Genomic DNA, 23,233 nt, shown 5'->3' on the forward strand with positions numbered 1-23,233 from the left:
ACTTGGACCTCTTGTAGGGGCGTCCTGCCCATTGAAATGGCCGCTTAGATTGACTCTGCTGTCTGGACCGAAAGCCCAGCCTGTCATACGGACGGTCATACGGCCTATCCTGTCTGGATGTGTATGAGCGGGAAGGCAGAGTGATTGATGGGCCTGCCGCTGGCTGAAAGGACTGCCTGCGGAAATAGGGAGCATGACGTTTGTCAGCCCGTTTGTTCTAATGGGCCATGACCTTCTGCTTGTCCTTGTTCTCCACAAGGTACGGGGCCAGGGCCTCCCCAAAAAGATTATTGCCCAGATATGGAGCAGTCGCGAGACGCCATTTGGCTTTGCCGTCGGCCTGCCAGTGTTTCAGCCAGAGCATCCTCCTGGCTGTAATGTTGGATGCTAGAGACCTAGAAGCAAAGTTGGCCGACTGAAGTGTTGTGTCCGCAGCATACTCAGTGGCCGCCACCATTTTGCTTAGGTCCTGATGGGTCCGAATGTCCTCAGAAGGGACCCTGGCCTGAAGCTGACGCAGCCATAAAAGAGTGATACGCACAAAGGACACACAAGTGGCCGTTTTGATTGCCTATGCTGCTGATTGATGGTTCTTCCTGAAGGTCTGGTCCCACTTTCTGTATCCGCTTTAAGCGCCTCCGACATGTCTCTAGCGACCGCAGTCTGGGATACCAGAGGGGTCCAGGCTTCGTCAACCTTGGGGACTTCCAGAGCATCAATGAGGTCTGTGGAGGTGCTAAAGATCTTTTTGTCAGACCCGCTTATGGAAGGGAAGGAGAAAGGGAAGGCCCATTGTTTTTTGATCCCCTTGCGAAAAATAGAGGGACACGTAAAGTGATGTTGGGCTGCCACCGTCTCAAAAAATATCGGATTTGGAGTCTGAAGTTGCCTGCGGCTGGGGAAACTGATCGGACCCTATATTTGCCATTGAAGTGGCTTTGCGAAGGAGGGGAAGAAAGAGGGCAGGACTGAACAAGCCTCCCACTGGGAAGGGTTCAGGTGGACGTTCCACCTCCTCTGATAAATTAAATTCCGGCTGCTCCTTGCCCTGCGGCGATGAGTAACCGCTTATGGAGGAGTGTGCAGGAGATGTGGGTTGCTGAGGAATAGGAAACTCCATGGAGGGAACATAAGGTGGCATGTTTGATGTGGAAGCCCCTTGTCCAGACGGAGGAAAGGACCTTTCCACTAGGGCGCGGTCCACAACCTTGGATAGTAAGGCCTCAAGACGGCCGTCGGCGAAAATGTCTCCAATGTCTGGCCCTGAGTCCTGCGGCTGTAGGGATAAAGGTGGCTTCTGGGGCTGAGCCTAAGGTAATTGTTGTCCATTGAGCCAATACAGGAGGGGAGCTGAGTGTGGCAGGCGTCCCTGTGAGAGACCACACACCTTGGGGCGCGGTTGAAGGTCCTAAAGGAAGGTCAAATTCAGGAACCACCATTTGATCCATCTCTACTCTGGCCTGTCTCTGCGCTCTGGAGAACTCCTTCTCCAGAACCTAGTGCCTACGGCTGGCTTGCTTTTCCACCAACTTGGAAGGCTTCTTGAGAGTGGTCTTAGCCTTAGATTTGGGCTTGCCTGCCGCTTCCTGTTCAGAGGATTTGTGCCGGCCATAACTAGAGGATGGGGAGGTGGTGCTCATGGGTTGAAGCATCATCGAGTCCTCCATCTTTGTTGAGCAGTCTCAGGGAAACTGAGACGAAGCTCTGGCAGGCAAGCAGCTGGCGGAAGCGAAAATGGAACAAGTAACAAGACTGCTCCCCTGAGCAGAAAAAAATTCTATCTGGGCTTTGGTCATGGCACTTGAGTCGGATGCCGAAGGCACGGTTGGGGACCCGTTTTGGGCTCCGCCCGGAGGCCTTAGGTAGCCAGTCAAGGTGCACCAGAAAAGACAAAAACTCCCAATGAAGGGCACAGAGGGCCTGAGACAAGGCCTGGCAAGAAAGGATCAGGTTCAAAATGGCGGCTGGTCAATGTGTTAAATTGCAATAAATGATTTGTGGTGGTTTGAGGATCAGGCCTCTAAGAATTTGGCCTAATCTGCCCCCCCCCCCAAAATCCACTATGGTAAAGTGATGAGGCCTGCAGAGTCACTGGGGCAGGGCTCCAACGTGGCCTAGCTGGATGACCGCATGGCATGTTCCAAAATGGCGGCTGCGGTCCATGAAAACGCTATTAAATTAACGGGGCTACAGTGGGGCCGAAGGACCCTGGCCCCCAAAACACGAGAAGCCTATCCCAAGAATCAGGAGAAGGCCCCAAGTGAGTGCAAAAAACAAAGTGCTTCTTTACTTCGTTCCCTGGGCGGCGGTCCCAAAATGGTGGCCGCAACCTGCTCTCCCTTGGGAACAGCAATGAAGGCTTCAAAGAGGAGATTACTGGTGTTGGACGCTATGGCAGCGCTAAGCGCTGCGCTGAAAGCGAATTCAGTAAGACAGCCTCTGAACGGCAGGCAAGAAAAACGGCTAGTTTTGACTTCGTTGCCTCCAACGGCAACCAAAATGGCGGGTGTTCCCGGCTGCTGGAGATGATCTAGAGGCCCCGAATTCAACTAAGAAACTCAAGTCTGCAGCATGAGATTCTGCCCGGTTGTTTGAAGAAACGGGGGGAGAATGAGGGATATCCAAGGCAAGACTGCTAGAAATATTTCCCCAGAGCCCTGGGGAAATTAAGGAAAGGAAAGCTGCAGAAGCCTCCCCCCACCTCCCACTCCCCAAATCAGTAATTTAAAGTAGCACTGATCCCAGGGCTAAGGGAAAAAAATTAAGAGAGGATTCCAAATTAGAATTTACAAATTAAGGGAGGATTCCAATTTGTATTTAGTCAATTTAGAGGAAAAAGGAGAATTTACCAATGGATTTCTAACCTGCTATCTGTTGAGAGCCAACCTGATATGTCTTCAAGAGCTGAGACCAAGTTAAGACTGGATCTCCTAGCAAGAGGGGGCGTGTCAAGTTTGGCTACTTGGTCTCAAGAGCAGGCAGACAGAGAAAACCAATTGGTGGATTCTCCATCTCCTTACTGGAGAAAGTCCCTATCAGAATGTAAAATAGTAGGCTAACTGGAAATATTGGCTTGAATAAGTTTTTCACCTGAGTGACAACAATATTACATTCTGCAGCTCTTCCACCGTGGATGCATTCATCCAAGATGTACTGTGGAACCTGTGTGGTTTTGCCACAACCTGTAGCCCCACGGATGATCACAACAGAGTTTTGATTTATAGCATTTAGGATTTCTCGCTCAAAGTTCTTCACAGGCAGGGTTTCCCTCTCTCGAAGAATCTGAGACAGGAAAAAGTTCACTGTTAGTATTATGCAATTATGATCTGCTAAATAATTGTTCATTTGTAAGTTCTTCTTTGAGTGTATCTGTTTAGCAAACTACTGTCCTTCAAGTTCTGTGACTATAAGATTTTAAAAGGAGCTCTAAACATGCTCTTCAGCTTACTGAAAACATAAATATGTTAGGTAAACTTGATGAGACACTAGACAACTTGTGCCCACTGATATAATCATTTCAGAATTATTTCCTTATCCAACCAGAGAAACAGAATGACCAAGTGGGGGGAGGGGGTAGAGAAAGCAGTGGAAGCAGGAGACTTGACTTCCTGCCAGCTTTCCCACTGAGTTTCCTTGTGTAAACTTTCCTTCCTTCCATTTCCAGCAGGTAAATGGGTGCTATTGGGTGGGGGAGGGAGCAATGCATTGCGAGACTGGCTAGAAACTTTCATGGAATGTTGAGAATGAAGATCATGTGACCACAGCAGCAGCCCAACAGCAGCCAGTAACACTGAAGCAGCCACAACCTTCCTAATTTCATTCTCTTGGGAGTCATAGGTCCCAGATTTTGGTCACATTTTGTAAATTAGCCCATTTGAGGTACCTTGGTACAAAATTGTTGCCCTATGATACACCTTTTCACCCAATTAAATTTTTAGGAGTCTATAGACAGAAATATATACTCTTCTTTTCAGAAATGCAGAAGACTGGATATATATATATACATATCTTTGTTTGGCTCTCTATTTTAAGGTATAGCATACCCTTAAGGAATCTACAAATTCAAGTAACTGCACACTTACTTTCTGTAGTTCCTGGTCATTTTCCAGCTGATACAAGAGGTTGCTCTTTATGTCTACGCTTATCTGTTCTGGTGTAGCCTGGAAACAGAAGATAATTAAATGGATAGTTCATCAATTTCTAAAGAAACTTTTTTTTATGCTTCAGAATGGTGCGTGTGCAGTATAATTTTTTTATATAAATAGAAATAAACAGGAAAATAGAAATCGATGATAAACAAAGGATTTATGAGAAGCTATAAATTGCAGACTTACATATGCCAGAGGACCCTCATCAATATTGCAGCTAGTCCATGGATTCCAGTTTGATTGAGGTGGGGACCATGGTACAACTCCCGTTTGATTCTGCTTCTGGGATGGTTCAAAGTGAGCTAACTTTCCAATGCTGAGCAGAACAGGTGAACTGGGATCCTCAGGCTGCCAAGTTAAAAAAAATAATGGCTGTGAAAACTCTAACAAAATTCAAGGAAAGGAAATGCAATGTGCTCTTGAACACATACTCACTGGTGAAATGACTTCAAGTTGCATTTCATCTACAATTCTCTTCAACTGGTTTTCCAAATTTGGAGTGAGATTGATATCATAAGGCTCTATCTATTGAATTAAAATGAACATCCAAAATAATCACATAAAATTAATCTCAGACAATAAAACAAATAAAATGTCTTGAATTATTTGCTAGCACTGAAAAAAGTTGCGCAGAGAAAGGTTATGCAATATTCGTGGCCCATAATACAATTACCTAAAGTCATCAACATTACATATCTTAAAAAACAAATATTATCCACCATGTTTAAATCCATACATATAAAGAACCTAAACAAGAGACAATAAGAATGAAAACAGGAAGCATACACATATTTCTAGGTATTGCAAAGGGACATCATAGCAGGAAAGCACTTCTAATATATTTTAATACTTGACTCTCCAAATGACTTTGGTTGATGTCAATTTGGGAGTATCTTATTATCCACTATATGCATTAATTTAAAATTATTGTTTCTTTAGCTTAGTTATCCCACTATTGAAATACTTTTATTTCCCCAGGAAAATAGAATGGCATTGCAATATCATTGCTATTTACATAAGGGAAACTATTTACATCTGGTTCCACAAATTTCTAAATTGTATATAGATAGTCCTTGACTACCACTCAAAATTACAGCAGCACTCTAAAAACGGGCTTATGACTAATCCTTGAAGTTCTAGCTTAGCTATTGGAGCATCCAGGTGGATGTCCAGTTCACAATGCAACAGTGGCAGTCACATGATCATTGTATGCTACCTTCTCTGCCAGCTTCCCACAAGCAAAGTCCATGGGAAGCTAAGGGAAGGTTATATAATAAGTTGCTCCTGCTGCTTTTTCTCCCAAGGAACCTGCTATGGAGTAGCAGATCTCATACTCTATGGTGCCCACCATTTTGTAGTATGCACTTTCCTCAATCTGCATGTGATCTGCCTTGCCCATCCCCCGGCTTCAGTTGGTGCACTCATGCACCATAACATCTGCCTACAGCACATCCTTTCTCCTTGCTTGAAATTCCCGCCTCTTCCCACTTAACAACCCACATGGTGCTGGGGTTATGATGCCAACTAAGCAATGCAATCAATGACATTGAGCTTTATGACTAGATTACTTAGGACAGCAATTTCAGTCAGTCCCAATTGCTCCCATAACCCAAGGACTACCTGTTTGCACTTTTCTTTATATCCTGCTTTTCAGGACTACAATATCCCCAAAGGGGATCACAAGCAAGTCAAACAATATGTACTAATGAACCAGTTACAGAATATTATCTGCAAAACTCACCGATTCGCCTTCCTTCTTCTTGGTTTGTCCAGAATAAGCCTCAATGATGCTCAAATGATAGAGCTGTCTGACCAGAGAAAGAGCACAGGATTGTGCTGCCAGCTTTTTATTTGAGCCATGCTCACGAGCAAAGATTCCTGAAATAGAGGAATGCTACCTCTGAGAGCGATTAACCAAAGGCAATTCCTTTGCTTTAGAATCCTGTTTCCCAACTGTGGCAACTTCCAGGTCTGTAGACTTCAGCTCTCAGAATTGTCATCAACAACCATGCTAGCCATGAAATTTTGGGATCTGAAGTCCACATATCTAGAAAATTCCAGGCTTAAGAAACAGTGCTTTATTTAGAATGAAAAATTTAAAACACAACCATAATCAAAACTGCCTAAAAATCATCCATGTGTGAGCTCTGAAATTTTACAGGTAACAGCAATTTTTAGGAATGTTGCCTTTAGATTGCGATATAGCTACAGTATTTTTAGTAACAATATAGACAGGAATTTTTTCAACTGTGTATAATGACAATTCCAGGCAATAGGGGCTTGAGGGAAAGGGTATTTCATACTTTTAATCAGTCTGGAAGTTCTTTAATTACAAACTCCTGAACAACAAGAACCATTCCAGTATGCTGAATCAATCCAGGTTCACTAATTTCTCTAAATGGAAAAGAATTCTTTTAAGTTGGATTGATCTATTATGTCATGATGTTCACTTCCAGTAAGACAAGGACTTACTTCTGCCCAGCTGTTTGACATAAATAGTCATTTCTGCAATGAAGCTCCTGCAACACATTCAAAGAAGGCAGCTTTAGTTCTTGGGGACCAAAACAAGGGATTTGCAACATAGTTGTCTAACAAAATGCTGTGATAAAATCCATTAACATTCAAATATTCACACACTGAGTTAGAATTTACATTTAAAAATAATTCTACCGTGCAGCAACACTAGAGAGTAGTTCTTTCAAACATGTACATTTCCCATCATGCCTTGGGGTTATTATATTGCTGAAAAAAATTAGTTTCTGTAATCTGTATTTCTTGGGAGCAATGATAGTTTAACAGATGAACCATGAAGCTCTTAAATGAATATGTAACTAGGATTAAAGAGTCCATGCAAAATAAAAAATTATTCTGGATTAAAATTTATTGGATCCTTTCTGCAGACTAAAAAAACCAAAGGCCCCAGATCACATCACAAATGCTTAACTAGAATTCTGCTTGCCTCTGGAGCCAATATATGATTAGACTGGCTAGATCCATACCTTTCTTTCTATAAAGGCAGTACATCGCTAACAAAAAATCCAAGGAAAATATGCTCAAATTTGGGACTTGTCTCCAATAAAACAATTAATACAAATAGCCCCATGTGATTATTTCAGTTTGTTGTAGGATTTGATCAGAGTCAGAAATACTCTTATTTGGTAAAATACATTTATACTGTGATAATTTACCTAAACGTTTTTAGTGAACAAGGTTCTAATATGTTTACTTTGAACATGCATTCATTTATCCACAGATAATCTGATCTTCAAATCTGGTGCATAATCTGGGGTGTGTGTGTGTGCTCCTCTTTTTACTCCCCGCTCCTGCGTGAATATCAGGCAATAGCAATGGCCAGGAGGGCCTTTGCACATCTTAGAGTTGTGTGCCAGTTGCACCCATTCCTGGATTGAGAGTCTTTAGTCACACTCATGCCCTCGTGATCTCTCATCTGGATTGCTGCAATATGTTTTACATGGCACTGCCCCTGAAAAGCATTCAGAGGCTTCAAATAGTGCAGAATGCAGCTGCACAGGGAGAAAATGGTGTCAGATATTCAACACATGTAACACCAGTATGCTTCCCAGTGTAATTCAAAGTGGTTATCACCTTTAAAGCACTTTACGGCTTGGGGGCCGTTACCTAAGGAACTCTCTTCTCCCAGTCATTTCTACCTGTCTAATTTGATCTGGCAGCTTAGCTGTGTTACGGGTCCCATCAGCCAATGAATACCAGCTGTCAGGGACCAGTTGACATGCCTTCTCTATCATAGTTCCTGCCCTCTGAAACATTCTCCCTTCAGAGATCAGGATGATCCGGACCTTGCTGTTCTTTTGTAAGGCCATGAAGACTTGATTATGTGCTTGGGCCTGGGGCCCTGAGTGTATTAAGGGTTCCATTTCTTGGTTGTATTAACGTCCATGGTTACTTGGTGCCATACATTTTTGTATTGTTATAACTGTTTTAAATTTGCTGTTATATTCTATGCTATATGCCGGCCAGTGTCATTTGTTGAGATGGATGGTTATAGAAATCAAATCAATTCAATCAATTAATCAAATGCATACTTTCAAAAAGCATTATGGATAAACCCATCCACTGATAAACTGAATTGAGATTTTTAGGTGCATTTTGGCACCTAAAATTCTCAGCTTATCTACAATTATATGCAGTAGATTCTTAAAAAGTTCTTTGCTCTACAGATATCTCTACCTACGTAAACATGCATACAAACAGGCTATTAGTTATTCTAAGGAAATATGTTTACTTTTAAACATTCTAGGACTGTTAAAGAAGCTTGAGATCAGATACTCAATATCACAGGAGCTAGAGTGATCATTCTGAGCATTTCTTCTGGAAAGTTATATGAATTTAGCCAGGTTTTCCAAAGATCACTAGATTTAAAATCTTGCAGAGACAATCTCCACAGATAGTTTTTTAAAGATAATAACTGTAATGCGTTGAGTATTCTTATTGTGCTGCACAAAAAGTAATTTATATGTAAAGCTATGTCAAGATATTAGTTATTTCACTGCAGACAAAAAAACAAAAACAAAAAACAAACAAACTAGATGATACTAAGAGTTTATTCTTAGCTCCTTCCTACACCACCAATGAACTGACCTTCAGGCACAGCGGCTTCATGAATCAGAAGGCCACTGGCTCTCAGAGACAAGCAGCCACCCTTTCATTAATGACACCGATGCCAGTATGTTTCTCAGCCAGGCTTAAATTCAGCACTCAATTCTTTTCCTCCACCTGGGGGGGGGGGGGAACAACGACACCAGAAATCAGTTTACAATAGAGTCCCATGTGATTGCTTAGTACAGCCTAAGCAGCAGCACATGTGTGAACAAGCAAAAATCTCTGATGTCGCAGTTGCCACCCCATTCAGCTTAGCACTTATATTGAATTACTACTGAAGTCCTTTTCCTGATGGAGAATCAATTTTGTGCAATAGGGAAATGTGCTTAGGTTTTAAAAAAATACATGTATAGTAGTTTCCAGATTTACATATTCACCAACATAATTATGTTGTATTTCTACAAAACATTTTCCCCTATTTCACAAAATAAACTAATTAATAACTTATTAATACAATACTAATCAAATCTTTATTGCACAACCAACCTACTACAGCACTGAGCATATATTCTCTCCCTACCATTCCATGCATATAGGAAGAAATTTGAAATACAAACTGCCAGTTTTCAATTAACCAGAGTTATTCATTAATGTGAATTTCTGTCAGTTTGAACTGTGACTGATGAAAAAAAAACAAAACCCAGGACTGCACAAAAATGATTCTAACAAAAATGTTAGAATCACAAAGCCACCCAATTTAAGATAAACAGACGCTGATTTTGAGTATAACAGAGAATTTTAGTTAATTGGGAAACAGAAGATTACAATCTCTGGCATGGCACCTGAAAGAGCAAAAAAGATGAAAGGAACCATAAGAGCCAAAGGCTTAAGAAGGTTATGTCAAATCTAGATCAACAAAATAAAGTTCAGGTGTGTTTAGTGGAATTTAATTCTAAACATATGTGCTAATTTTGTATCTTTGTTGTAAGTTCTGAAGCTGAAAAGGTTTAATGCTACTGAATTATTATATCTGAAAGTTTAAGTATACTGAAATATTAATATTCCAATATTACTAATTTCCAAATTAAGAAATTGATTTCTTTAAATGTACCATTTCAATGTACTACTCGCTTCACTTTTCTTCCATTTATAGATGAACCCATTTCAATTACTGTCAGTTACTGGGAAAGATACTGAAAGAGAAGGTTTGGAAAATTTCTCAGTTTGCTCATTTCAAAAACCTCACATCATTATTTTAAAAAGAAAATGGAAAAAAAAGGTATATGGAACTTGACAGGACACATTAAACATTGCAGTTCCATGGGAATTTGTCTTCTAAGACCTTTTTGTCCCCAACAAAATTACACAGGTTTGATATAACTGACACTACATTCATTATTCTTCTTTTTAAAGCTATGCCAATTTATGCCTAAAAAACTGGATCCCCCATAATAAGTTCATTTATTTATTTAGAAGATATTTTTAACACAAATTTCTTTTTTAAAGATGCAAGAGATCCATCCAAGCCTTCCTGGGAGTAACAAATCCTACACCCTGGAATGCTTTTCGGAAAACAGCAAACAGACCGAGAAACATACTGTCATCCATGCCTCCATCTTCACCAAGTAAATATTAAATAAAGCTTGTACTTGGAAAAAAGAACATAACAGGCAGAACTTCAAGAGCTATACAGGAGAAAATCTAAAATAGTAATTTTATGAAAAAATTAAGACAAGTGCATTTTTCTAGGCAAACTGTCAGAAAAATCTTAGCTATTCATTTCTGAGTGTCAGACTGCTGATAAACATACAGCAACACTATTAATAAATGTGATAATCCTGATTGTATACAACAACTGCACAAAGAACTATCTTTTATGGAAGCTGAAAGAAAAATGACATGAAGTGTTTCAATTCAAAAACTGAATCTAACTCTGAATTTACTTATCAAACTAGATCAGGCATCATCTATCATTTGTTGGAGTCAAACTAGGAAGGCATTAGAAGTCTTGATAGCTTTCCCCCTTCTTTCTTTTCCCTTTTGAATATTGAATCCAAAGCTATGTACAATTCTATTTTCTTGTTAAAATGTTCAGTATTTAGAGAACTGTATATTTCATTTTTAGAAAGTAGATGTAAAAACAAAGGTTTAGCTAGATTTTTTTCAGAGTAATGTTCATGAAAAAATATGATTGAGATACTAACAAAATCAAGATGAAGTAAAACAAAACCAAAATTGATAAAGTTATTATAAGGTGAATAGCTTCACCTTGGTTAATTTTGGATGTACGAAGGACAGAAACAGGTAGACAACTGAAGGAAATAGAATTATTTATCAGTCTAATATATATTTACTCAACAATATATTTATTACTTCAGCTTTAATATTATAATGATCCTTGCAATAGCAATTAGGTGTCAAACGCACTTCAAAAATCAAGGCTTGACTGGCAAGCAACTTTATATTATAAACCGCTTCTGGGATTACACAAAGATAAATGCATCTCCAAACAAATGGGAATAAAATAAACATCAGGCATGTAAAACAAATACAAATTAGAATTCTGTTTTGGTATGCATACACTAGCTTTCTACATGTAACTATTTTTATCTTCCCTACTCTTTTAAAAGCCCAGTAACATTCTACCACGAGTTTTTGTTCAAATTGTAATTCAGATTTTAAGAACAGGCATGGTACTGAATTTTTTTCACATATCATGTTAGCAAATATTTTTCCCACGATCTTCTGCTTTTCAAATTTAATGAGATACTGTATGATTTATTATACAGATTGTGAGACAAAACTAAGTTCATTTTATAAATCTTACTACAAAACAATCAAAAACTATTTCCAAATTCAAGCGAAGAGGGCAAGAAATAATACTCATTGGCTAGATTATTTAGGCCAGGTGTCTCAAACTTGCGGACCGTGGGCCAGATGCGTCACACGCAGGCCATGCCCACCTGGCTCCACAAAGGCAAAAATGTCATGATATGTCACGTGATGTGATCAAGTCTGATACCCATGATTTAGGCCATTTAAATGGAACAGCCCACGCTTCTTTAATTATTCTGAAAAACCATTAAGGTATCTCTCCATTTAGAGATAAAGAGCATACAACCAGCTACTAACAAGTAAAATATTTTTCAATAGCACGATCAGCTTTGTGAAGAAAAACTACCAAACCTGTTGTGATCAGGTCCCACTTGAGTGTATTTATATTCGCCTTGGATTTTCTCCTTTTGGAAAAACTGATTCAGACGGGCTTTAGCATTCTCCAAAGTCCAATTTCCATGAAGGCCAGCATTTAAATCAATTTCTTCTGACTCCAAGGTCTATTAGCAAGAAACAATTGACTTTAAATTGCTACAAACACCACTCTTAATTTGCTTACACGTTACTGTAAAAAAAATATATTTTAACACTCAATTATATTCTTACTTGGAGAACTCTGATAGCAATAGGAACCCTTGAAATCTTATTCTCTAGAATGTACAGCATTATTGTACTATAATTCAGATATATTACTACACATTTGGATAGCAAAAGAACAACTAAACCTAAACGTTATTTGTACTATCTGTTAATCAAAGAGTAAGAATGTCAAAATTTTAGCATGATTATATGAAGTATTATATATAATATAATATAATATAATATAATATAATATAATATAGGATTATATCTGTGCTAAAGTACGTTACTCTTATACCTTTGTCTTGTTTTACTTAAACAAGAAAATCATAGCTCTGTTGACATGACAAAATCTTTATAATGAAAATTGAGCTTTGAGGAAAAAAGCCTTACAGCCTGGACCTCCTGTTCTTCCTTCCGGGAATAATAATCGTTCAGGTTAGCTCCACGGTCCCACTGAGCTCCACCATAGCCAGAATTTCCAACTGTTGTTTCAGTAGAAGTAGCAGCAGCATCTAGCAATGGGAGAAAAAATATATATTTTTTTGTTGTTGTTAATTGCGAAGTCATGTCCGACCCATCGCGACCCCATGGAGTGAGTCCTTCCTTCTCATTAGGTGGCCAAAGTATTTGAGTTTCAACTTCAGGATCTGCCCTTCTAAAGAGCAGTCGGGGTTGATCTCTTCTAGGACTGACCAGTTTGAACGCCTTGCAGTCCAAGGGACTCGCAGGAGTCTTCTCCAGCACCATAGTTCAAAGACCTCAATTCTTTGGCACTCAGCCTTTCTTATGGTCCAACTTTCACAGCCATACATTGCAACTGGGAAAACCATGGCCTGGACTATATGCATTTTTGTTGGCAGGGTGATGTCTCTGCTTTTTAGTATACTGTCTAGATTTGCCATAGCTTTCCTCCCCAGGAACAAGCGTCTTTTAATTTCTTGGCTGCAGTCCCCATCTGAGGTGATCTTGGAGCCCAGAAAAATAAAATCTGTCACTACCTCCATTTCCTCCCCATCTATTTGCCAGAAACTGAGAGGGCCAGATGCCATGATTGTGGTTTTCTTAATGTTGAGTTTCAAGCCAACTTTTGCACTCTCCTTCTTCACCCGCATCAAGAGGCTCTTTAGTTCCTCTTCACTTTCTGCCATTAGAGTGGTATCATCTGCATATCTTGGGTTGTTGATATTTCTCCCGGCAATCTTAATTCCAACTTTTGTTTCATCTAGCCCTGTCTTTCTCATGATGTGTTCTGCATATAAGTTAAATAGGCAGGGCGACAGTATACAGCCTTGCCGGACTCCTTTTCCAATTTTGAACCAATCAGTGGTTCTGTGACCAGTTCTCACTGTTGCTTCTTGACCCGCATATAGGCTTCTCAAGAGACAAATAAGATGGTCTGGTATTCCCATCTCTTTAAGAACTTGCCACAATTTGTTGTGATCCACACAATCAAAGGCTTTAGCATAGTCAATGAAGCAGAAGTAGATGTTTTTCTGGAACTCCCTAGCTTTCTCCGTGATCCAGCGTATGTTGAAAACATATTTATTAATAGCATTAACATATGTGATGCAGATAATTTTAATATAAATATCTGAACCTCACAAATCCTGTCTTTGTCTTGTCCTAATAAGCCTCATTTGGAAGTGTGACAATACTTACCTGTTTCTGATCTGAGAGCCAAATGAGGGGGAGCTGGCCCTCCCAGAGGAACGTCAGGTCCATCTCCAACTTCTGCTCCAGAGGTGCCTTCAGTCGGCGTACCCACTGCTCCTGCCTAAGCATGATCAAAAACTCTGTAAAAATGCAATCTGAACTCCTATTAAAGAGTATATTTTCAAGCCAGACGCATCCTCAAGAATTACTGTATAACTGTTAATTTCTAACAGTAATTCTGTTACTAAAAAAGAATGTAGCCTTTAAGTTGAGCAATTAAAAAAAAGTTTAACATTTTTAAAGGTGCAAAATGTGCTTCATGAAATCTCAGCCTCTAATCCTGAATGCACATATAATGAATAAATTCCACTGAATTCTAAACAAAAAATGTTTCTGAATAAATGCCGTTCTTCTTCCCAGTGTTTTTTCCTTTTCAAAATAAATTTTGTATAATTCAAAATATTCAGTATCTGAAAGGAAGGATAGAAGGCAAGTTCTATAGAGAGAAAAGAAAAAATTGTGACTTCCAAATATGGTCTCTCTTAAAACAGATTTTGAAAAAAAGTTTCAAGTATTGTTATTAATAAAAATACTGCTTTATACTGCCTCTCCTCCCCAAATAGCAAAATAGTGTCCAAAGTGGAAAAAAACAACAACATAACCACCATAAATGATAAAATATAACACATATCCTGCAGGTGGTAGTATAACTTACTCCAAAAGCTGGAATTTCTTCACTTTTGATTTCATTCACTCGAACAAGATAATTAAGGAAGTCTCTTGCAGCATTAGTCTGAGCATCTTTCTTGTTGGTGGAATTGCCCATACCAATATAGTTGAAGCCTGTCACACGAACCTATTATATGTAAATATATTGCTAAATAACTTCAGCAACACATGCTTTTTGTATAAAGTTCAGAACAAGATACAATTAACATAACACTGCAAGTCTTCTTAAAGCAACCTTAATCATACAGCAAATCCTACAGCAGGATTTGTATTTGCAGCTTCCATGTCTATTTGACATGAAAAGTGCAATTCAGATGAAATCAGTAGCAATATGTACTGCTGCTCTTACCCAACAATTGCATACTTGCCCAATTCACTCTATGACCAACTTTTTTGGATTAGTCACATGATCAATATAGGTTCTGATTGTTTTCCATTATGACCCAAGTCTCTACCTCTGCTTTCTTTCCATCAAGTTCCACTCATGACGCAAATATAAAAAATAAACCTTCCTTCTAAATTAGATTTTTCTAAGTATCAGATGTTATTTCATTTAAACATTTTAGCTGTCACTTCATTATACTTTCGATATTTTTGTTTCATTTTGCAAGCCACCTTAAGGTTTAACTTTCAGGTGGGATGGAATCTGAATGAAGTAACAAGGGCATAATTTATGTAGGTAAATCATTTTTAGTATTATTAATTTAACTAAGAAGGCTAAGCACATGCTTAACTCTCCCTGAAATATAGGACTCAAACAAGGGTTTAACCTGGACTGGCTTGTACCGATATCTAAATACACTTCATTTCTAAGTCTTTCTCCCTCTATTTCTAGCTAAGGCAAATATTGTAGCTCTCTATGTAATAAAAGTTTAGATAAATCTTTGTGAAGGGAGCTGGTGAATAATTATTCTGGGCAGTCATTAAATGCTCACCTCACACACAAACTTCTGCCTATTCTTGTTGCCCACGGCACGGATCTCATAAGCAATGGTGATTTTTCGCTTGCCACACCAAGCATATAAGAAATTCTTCACATCCCCCATGGCAGAAGCAGCCTGAGGAAGATGGAATCTATGGGGTAAAAGTAGAAAGCATTAGACTGCCAATGTATTTGTAGAGACAAACCTTCTCACCAATGGAAAGGAATGGAAACATGCATACAGATTCAATTTCAAGTAAAAGTAAATACAGGAAATCATAGCCTTCTGGTTCTTATATGTATTATTTATTAATCATATATTTTTCTATCACCAACAGAGCTAAAGTTATACCAACAAATATCTCTACCACTCTATAGCTCACCTTTACATCAGAAAACAATTTTGGAAGGGAGCAATGAGCCATTAAAAGCCACCCGACAAGTCCATTTTCCACTGGTTTGTTAGCTGCTAATTCAGATATCAGGAAAGGGTTTCTGCAAATTCAGGAAAACAGAATTTTCCTCTTCCCGTTAAAATAACTCTCTATTCCATCTATTTGCTTAACTCAAATCTTGTGCTCAATCGAATGGAGGTGCGTACCTTGTAGTGAAATCCTAGGTAGGCTTGTTCTTTTTTTAATGCAGCAAATGAGATCAATGGCTCAACTGACTCCTTCCCATCCAACTTCAGAGATGCTGAACAATCCAAAGCAGTTTGACACTACCACGTACAATGCAAGTTGTAGCCTACTGCATCTGAAGAGGGGCAGCTGTTATTGCCACCTCTATGGAAAAAGGGCTGCGTTTCCCTCTAAACCAAGCAGCTCTACTGCGCATGCTCTTCGCCGTTAACCTTTTTCTCTTTTCCCTCTGCACATGTGGATTCTACTCGCGTTCGTCGCATCTGGCACTCCTTCCCCAAATTTTATATCCGGAAACCAAAGGCCTCATTGCGCAAAAATACATATGTATAAGTTATTTTTTAAAAAATTAGACACAACCTGGTCTGGCCTGGTACGGAAAACTTCGCCTCGAGCAAAGCGAGACAGCAGGAGAGACCCTTCACTCCACTCAAGCCCTTCTCGCAGACTCCCTTTCTCAGCACATCCTCAAGATGGCGGCGGTTTTACGCTTGCGCAGAGTAAAACTGCACGATTAACGGCCTAGTTTCGAAGATCGTCTCTGCAGAAGTACGATGAGTAAAGCGCCTCCTGTGGCAAGACATAGAATTGCAAGATATGATAGGGGAACGGCGTGTATAGACTTCTGAATGGGAATTGTGTAATATATTCGTTCATGGAAATTACATAAAAATATAAATGATGAGAAAAAGCTTATAGAACTCATCCTTGGGGACCAGATGATGATAGATAACATGCTAAGATATCATCATAGAAGCCCTATTGACAATATTGTATTCTTCAAGCGGGAATCTACAAAAAGGAACTCATTTGACTTAGCCGACACAATACTTGTGGCACCTTAAAACAGTGTTTCCCAAACTTGACAATTTTAAGGCATGAGGACTTCAACTCCCAGAATTCCAATTCTGGGAGTTGAAGTCCACTTGCCTTAAAATTGTCAAGTTTGGGAAACACTGCCTTAAAAGAACAGTAAGGGCTTATGGATCAAGGATTATTTCACAGGTTCATGAAATATTGCTCCATGCATGATTGCAGGTTGGGGAATGAGAACCATAGAAGTAACTTAGTGAAAAGCTGAGAGTGCAGGCTCAGTATAAGGTTATATGTATATAAAAGCAGCATGGTGATTGTTTTAAGTGGCAACATAAAATCCTCCTGTTGATAAATTAACCTGCAAGGGTATAGAGTTCTATTGACTTTGCTCAAGCCCAGATATAATTATTGGTTTAATTCAGCTTTATATTGGAGCCCTCGTGGAAAATTCTCCTCTAAGAGAATGTCACCATTCAAATCTGCTGTAGACTTGTTTTCAGGTGCATTTCACCCAGATTTTACATTTTCATAACAAAGTGCTCTCTTAAACATTTTGAAAGCAGAGAACCTTGCCAGATTAGAAAAATATGTATCAATGAACAAGCTCTGCTTTTATGGAGGATTGATCAATTGAAGTGCCATCAGGTCAGAATGTCTAGAGATTCTCAGTCATCCAGGTCATCATGGTTGTTCCAAAGGTGCTTTTTCAAGAAGCAACTGGACTTTCTTGTTTTTCTTTGAAGAGGTTTTGCTTCTCATCCAAGAAGCTTCTTCAGCTTTGACTGGATGGTGGGGAATGGAAGGATTTATATTCCTTGCAGACCACTAGTCATTTGCATTCTTTTAGAGAGTCATTGAGACCACTTGGAAATTTGTCTGTTTCCTCAGAGTTACCTGAATAGTGCAAATGGGTGTGGAGACTTCTTGGAACTGCTGAAAGGACTGTGTTGTGGAGCTGTGGTCCCTGCAGAATGTTCTGAGTTGACTTTTAATGACCACACAGATATACCTTCTCCAGAGGTATGTTAGAAAATTATTAGTTGAGGGGATATGTCAGAGTTGATTAATTAAATCTTCTGCATCAATTGTGATTGATGAGTAACATTTTATATGTTGCAAGATATAAAAGTAAAAGCAAACAAATGAAGGCCCGTAAAATTAAATAAGCACTGTCTAGGGTTGGCTGTAATTCAATGATGATACACTGCCACAGTTTGAGCTAGGAAATGTAGGTAACAATGAATGCTGTGATGCTCTGTAAAATTTAACAGATGCTAGTCTGGTCTTTTCACTTAATTTCTCTGAGTGCAAACGATATCCTATTCAACAAACTGGAACAAATATATGGTTACATATATTTAAAAGTCCACTTAACTTGTGAAAACCGGAAAAGTCACTTTTCATCAGAATCACAATTCTAATCCAAAATGTTAGGTTTGGACCCAGTTGGTGGTATCCAGAAATACTAATATATGCAATAAACACTCCTTGGGCACCCAATATGTTCATTGCCGTTGTTAAAAAGAATCTTAGTTTTTAAAAAGTGGAATGTTAACATATTGCAAAACAAAATACCTGCTCAAGCATAATCTGCCTTTCTAGGAATACATTTCTTTGTGCTCATCTATACCCCAGAAGCATATGTAGGCAGTAAAATAGGAGACAGTTGTAGGAATCTGTGTAATATTGAAATATACTCGTTGCCTGGGGGTGGGGGTTTGAAAGATAGTAGAAACATCTTGGAAAGTTAAGCAGAGTTATGAGAACATCCTGAACTTACAACTCCTGCTTGAATAGCAGGTATGACCAGGAGCAACTTTGTGCAGGTCCATTTTATGTATCAGCTGTGGTGTTCACTAGAATGGGGGGCGGGGGGGGGCTTCAAAAAAACCATATGCCCTATTCAACTTAATAAATTGCTGCAACATGTTCTACATAGGGCTGCCTTTGATGACTGCTCAGAAGTTACAGCTAGTCCAGAATATAGCGGTGTCAGCAGTGTTGAGTGTGCCACAATATGTCTGTATCACTGCTATTCAAAAGCTACTTTGGTTGCAAGTTGGTCTCCAGGTACAATTCAAGCCCTTTATGCCATAGGGCAGGGGTAGGCAACCTTGGCTCTTTTATGACTTGTAGACTTCAACTCCCAGAATTCCAGAGTCAGCATGGCTGGTTCAGGAATTCTGGGTATTGAAGTCCACAAGTGAGGTTGCCTACCCCTACCATAGGGCTTGGTTATTTGAAGGACTGCAATTTCCAGTAATTTCTGCCTACCCAGTAAGATTGGGCAGAATGGGCATTCTCTAGGGCCCTTCATTGGGATCTGGAAAACCTGCCTTAACTGTTTTAATACCTGCCCTCTAGAGTAGCATCGTCTGGAGATTCCTATGGCTCCCAACTTGAAGTTGTTCAAAAAAATCTTCAAAAAGTGACTTCACTCCCAGGCCTGTATTTGGGTGGCTGTCACAATCTATTGGTTTTCTTGTTATGGTGTTGGGCTTGTTTTCATGCATGTCTCGTTTCCCTTATTGTTTTCTACTTTAAGCCAAAGCCATCAGGGAATTGGACAGCCTTTAAATCCAATAAAATAAATCAATTTGATTAATTTCATGTCCTCGTAAATGCATTTCTGTGCATTTTTTCATGCATACTAAATCACAACCACCACTTTCTGAGAATGTTCATAGAATCACAATTGAAAGGACACTCATTCACTTTGCTGCAGGATTACACGAATGTCAAACTCGCCGCGTCATGTGACATGTTGTGACATATTGCGACTTTTTTTGCATTGCCGGAGCTGGGGTGGATGTGGCCTCTGTATGATGCAACCGGCCTGTGGGCCGGCTGTTTGACACCCCTGATCTATTAGATATCTCTGACAGGTGACCATCTAAGCTTGTTTGAAGAACTCCACTGTAGGAGAACTCCACTTCATAAAGCAGCCTGCTCTGCTGACTTACAGCTCATACAGTCAGGAAATTCCTCTTTATGTTAGGCCTGGCACTGGATCTGTTCTGCCCCTTGGGTCAATAAAAAATAAACCAACCCACCTTCTTCAAGTATTTGAAGACACTACTATATGTTCCCTTCACTTGTCTTTCCTGTAGTCTAATCATTTAACTATTCCTCAAAGAGTTTGGTTTCCAGATCCTTCATCATTTCAGTAACCCCCTCTGAACTTGCTCTAAAGTCTGAGTGTAGAGTACTCCAAAGGATCTGACCAGGGCAGAATAAGATAGAACAATTACTTCCCAGCTACCTCAACATGGTAATCAAAAGCAATACTCTAATTGGACACATTGCATAGTCACTAGGGAAACAATCTTTACTCAATTAATAGCATTCTGGAAACAAGTAGCAGTACTTAGCAATCAGTCATCAGCAGGCAACCAGCTGCATCAAACAATCAGTGATTTCTCCTTTGTTTTCCTTTGTTCTGCCAACCTTTAACATATTTCCATATGTATTAACAGAAGCAGAAATACATTGATAATAGCTTTGAAAGTGCATCTACTCAACCAATTCAAGTGTATGGCTCAGACAGTAATATTTCTAGGCAGAGGATTCCTACTTGTAACTATCAAAGGCATCATGAAGCCTTTCTCACATGGAATTTTGCCAGTAAGCAAATTAATGGTAGTGATATGGAGAAAAAAGCAAGTATAAATGATTGGTGGGCAATTATTCATTAAACCCCTACCTGGAAGCACATAATTAAGATATAAAGAAAGAGTATGATTGGATTTTGAAGTTCCTTGTTTGCTACAAGCCCCAAAATGGATGAATTATAATAGAAATAATTTAAAAAAGAAATACAGGGTTGAATAATTTCCCATGAAGAATATCTTGCCCATCTTCTAATGCAACAGGCAAGATGTTCAACACATTTTAAGATATATTTTCAGGGGTATAAGATCTTAATCTCAATTGCTGTCGGGATCCAAGAAATACCTGTATGCTAAACATGTAATAGTCAGGATGTATTTGACACATTATCATTATTTGTAAAGAACTTCCATTTTTCCTATTGACCAGCAAAAGGGAAAATCTGCTAATAATAGCGTGGGTTAAAAAATATAATAAGTTAGTTTCACTGAGTGTTGTTTTAAATTCAAGATCTTACTACCTCTTGCAGTTCTTTTAAAGAAGAACTCTACACTGTTTCTGGATAGTGGTTTGGTCAAAAAATGACAGTATATGCTTCTGTTTCATCCATTTATTTGAACTACAACTCCCATAATCAATTAAGATAGATTTGGTAGCTTGGTGATGAGTTAGTTTAACACAGTGGTTCTCAACCTGTGGATCGGGACCCCATTTGGGGTCGAACGACCATTTCACGGGGGTCGCCAAACAAGTCTGTCCGCCATTTTTTCCCTCTTTTCTTTGGCCACGCCCCTGGCATCCGATGATGTATAAGTGGTTGGGGGTCACCACAACATGGGGAACTGTATTATGGGGTCGCAGCATTAGAAAGGTTGAGAACCACTGGTTTAACAGGATATTAATAGGTGGGGAGGAATTTCATTCCATGATGTGTAGTCTCCTTTATCATTCCTGACCCTAGTAATACTGTAGTTAGAATTTCAGTTTGATCAAGAAAATACCTGCTTTACTCATTTTCACATCAAAACAGTGTCATCCAAGGCTAGTGTAACAATCCTTCCCTTCTTTTCCTGCAATATTATAATATACTTTGAGGCTAATACTCATTTCATAGGCTGCCTATGGTTGAAAACTTGGTAGTAAACAAAAACATAAGGCTCAAAACATCATGGTGATAATAAGTTCCATTTCATGATTTACTTCTTTGTAAAAATGAATGCATGTATCCTAGATAAGCTGAGATGAAATCCCAGGTTATTTCTTTTTTAAATAACACTTTGTTGTTTTGGCCATCCAGGCAAGGAGTGTATAATTAGCTTTATTCCTTTTTTGTTACTCTTTCATTATTTTAAAAAATGGAGCTTAAAAAAAGCTAGAAAACACTTGTTAATTACAATTTGTTATTCCAATTGGACATGTTCCTATTTCAAGTTTTCAACAGTATGTACATTTCAAGAGTAAATGTAAAAGATTTCCAGAGTATGGGTTCTATAAATGCAGTGCTTTAAGCACTACATTACTATTCATATTGCTTCAGGATATGAAAGTAATAAGAAATAAATCAGTTGCTTAAATTGTACCATGCTCTCTAATGTTGCAGAAGAATTTCAGGAGACAAGACTTCTTTATTTGTTGGAAACGAGATCCTCCTATTTCAAAGTTAGTTTCTTTCCCCTGGAAAACTTCACAGTATTGGCAGACTAAAAGCAGTTATCATCTTCCACACAAACAAGGCCAGATTATTCTGGATAAGAAGTAGTCCATGCCAGATTCATGAAACTTCATGAAAATGGTGCAAGCTGCAAATATTTCAAATACTACATTTCAAGTTTACCAAATTATATGGGCTATTCTTTTAAGACCACAGTGAGGTTTAAACTGAACAAAAGAGGCAGTTCTTCAGGCTTTCCAGCTTGGTTTTTACTTTAAAGATGAAGTCGTCAGAGACAGGTGAAAGTGGAAGTCGTGGTGGGCCCATCGGGATCCCGGAAAATATTGTCATGACCGCTTTGATGTGTGGAACACCAAAGCCTGCCCAAAGTGCAAAAATCATTCAGTTAACATACTATAACATATCTACTGATAGTTTTTAAGTGATGTGTTAATGTAATACAGGTAGTCCTTGACTTACGATCGCAAGTAGGACTGGAATTTCCATTGCTAAGCAATGCAGCCATAAAGCGCAACCACGTTGCTTAGCAATGGCAATCCTTGCAACTCTGGTTGCTTTTGTTAACCAAATCACACAGTTGCTAGGTGAGGCAACTTCCTGCAGGCGTCTCATGACCAAAGTCAGGTGGGAAGCTGGCAGAAAGCTGCAAGTCTCAGGCCAGCAGGCAGGAAAGTCGCTTCTGCCAGAGGGGGAAGTGAGAGAATGGTGTGTCAGTGCAGGTTGGGGAGGGTCCGTGAAGGGATGCATGAACGGCATTGCATGGATCAGAGAGGGTCCATGAAAGGTACAGTCTAAGTTGGGGAGGGTACATGAGGGTGGTGCAATAAGGGTTGTGGAGAGTGTGCGGAATTGTGCAAGAGTGCAAGGGAGGAGGTGCAGTGAAGGTCAGGGAGGATGCGGGGGAGAGCATGAGGCTGGCATGATTCAGGCATACAGAAACTAGGAAAGGTGCACAGTGGGAGACACAACCTAGTAACTTGTGACCTTCCCTGCCAGCTTTGTAGGGAAGTTAGCAAGGAAGGTTGCAGATAGCATCACAAGCAGT

The 23,233-nt window shown here is 39.4% G+C and overlaps 2 protein-coding genes across 5 annotated transcripts in view; both read right to left on the reverse strand.

The window, feature by feature from the left end:
* Positions 1–16,598, reverse strand: part of DHX9 (DExH-box helicase 9) — a 40,714-nt gene extending 24,116 nt beyond the window's left edge. Inside the window, exons 1-13 of one of the 4 annotated variants that reach the window (XM_039358555.1) lie at positions 16,052–16,563; positions 15,834–15,945; positions 15,464–15,602; positions 14,515–14,655; positions 13,806–13,920; positions 12,537–12,658; positions 11,916–12,064; positions 6,621–6,667; positions 5,890–6,026; positions 4,584–4,673; positions 4,335–4,496; positions 4,083–4,160; positions 3,091–3,282 (exon numbers count right to left, since the gene is read on the reverse strand). In XM_039358555.1, the coding sequence (XP_039214489.1) occupies positions 3,091–3,282; positions 4,083–4,160; positions 4,335–4,496; positions 4,584–4,673; positions 5,890–6,026; positions 6,621–6,667; positions 11,916–12,064; positions 12,537–12,658; positions 13,806–13,920; positions 14,515–14,655; positions 15,464–15,574 (1,344 nt within the window). In that variant the 5' untranslated portion in view covers positions 15,575–15,602; positions 15,834–15,945; positions 16,052–16,563. Of the gene's footprint in view, positions 1–3,090; positions 3,283–4,082; positions 4,161–4,334; positions 4,497–4,583; positions 4,674–5,889; positions 6,027–6,620; positions 6,668–8,768; positions 8,904–11,915; positions 12,065–12,536; positions 12,659–13,805; positions 13,921–14,514; positions 14,656–15,463; positions 15,603–15,833; positions 15,946–16,051 lie in introns of those variants that run through there. The other 3 variants (XM_039358554.1, XM_039358553.1, XM_039358556.1) reach the window with 3 other exon arrangements.
* A 3,616-nt stretch (positions 16,599–20,214) lies between these two features.
* NPL (N-acetylneuraminate pyruvate lyase) overlaps positions 20,215–23,233 on the reverse strand; it is a 37,810-nt gene continuing 34,791 nt past the window's right edge. The window contains exon 12 of the mRNA XM_039358557.1: positions 20,215–22,547. Within this exon, the coding sequence (XP_039214491.1) occupies positions 22,390–22,547 (158 nt within the window). The 3' untranslated portion in view covers positions 20,215–22,389. The remainder of the gene's footprint in view (positions 22,548–23,233) is intronic.

Source organism: Crotalus tigris, unplaced genomic scaffold, assembly GCF_016545835.1.
Source record: "Crotalus tigris isolate CLP2741 ecotype Arizona unplaced genomic scaffold, ASM1654583v1 scf7180000019024.823168, whole genome shotgun sequence".
Lineage (NCBI taxonomy): Eukaryota > Metazoa > Chordata > Lepidosauria > Squamata > Viperidae > Crotalus > Crotalus tigris.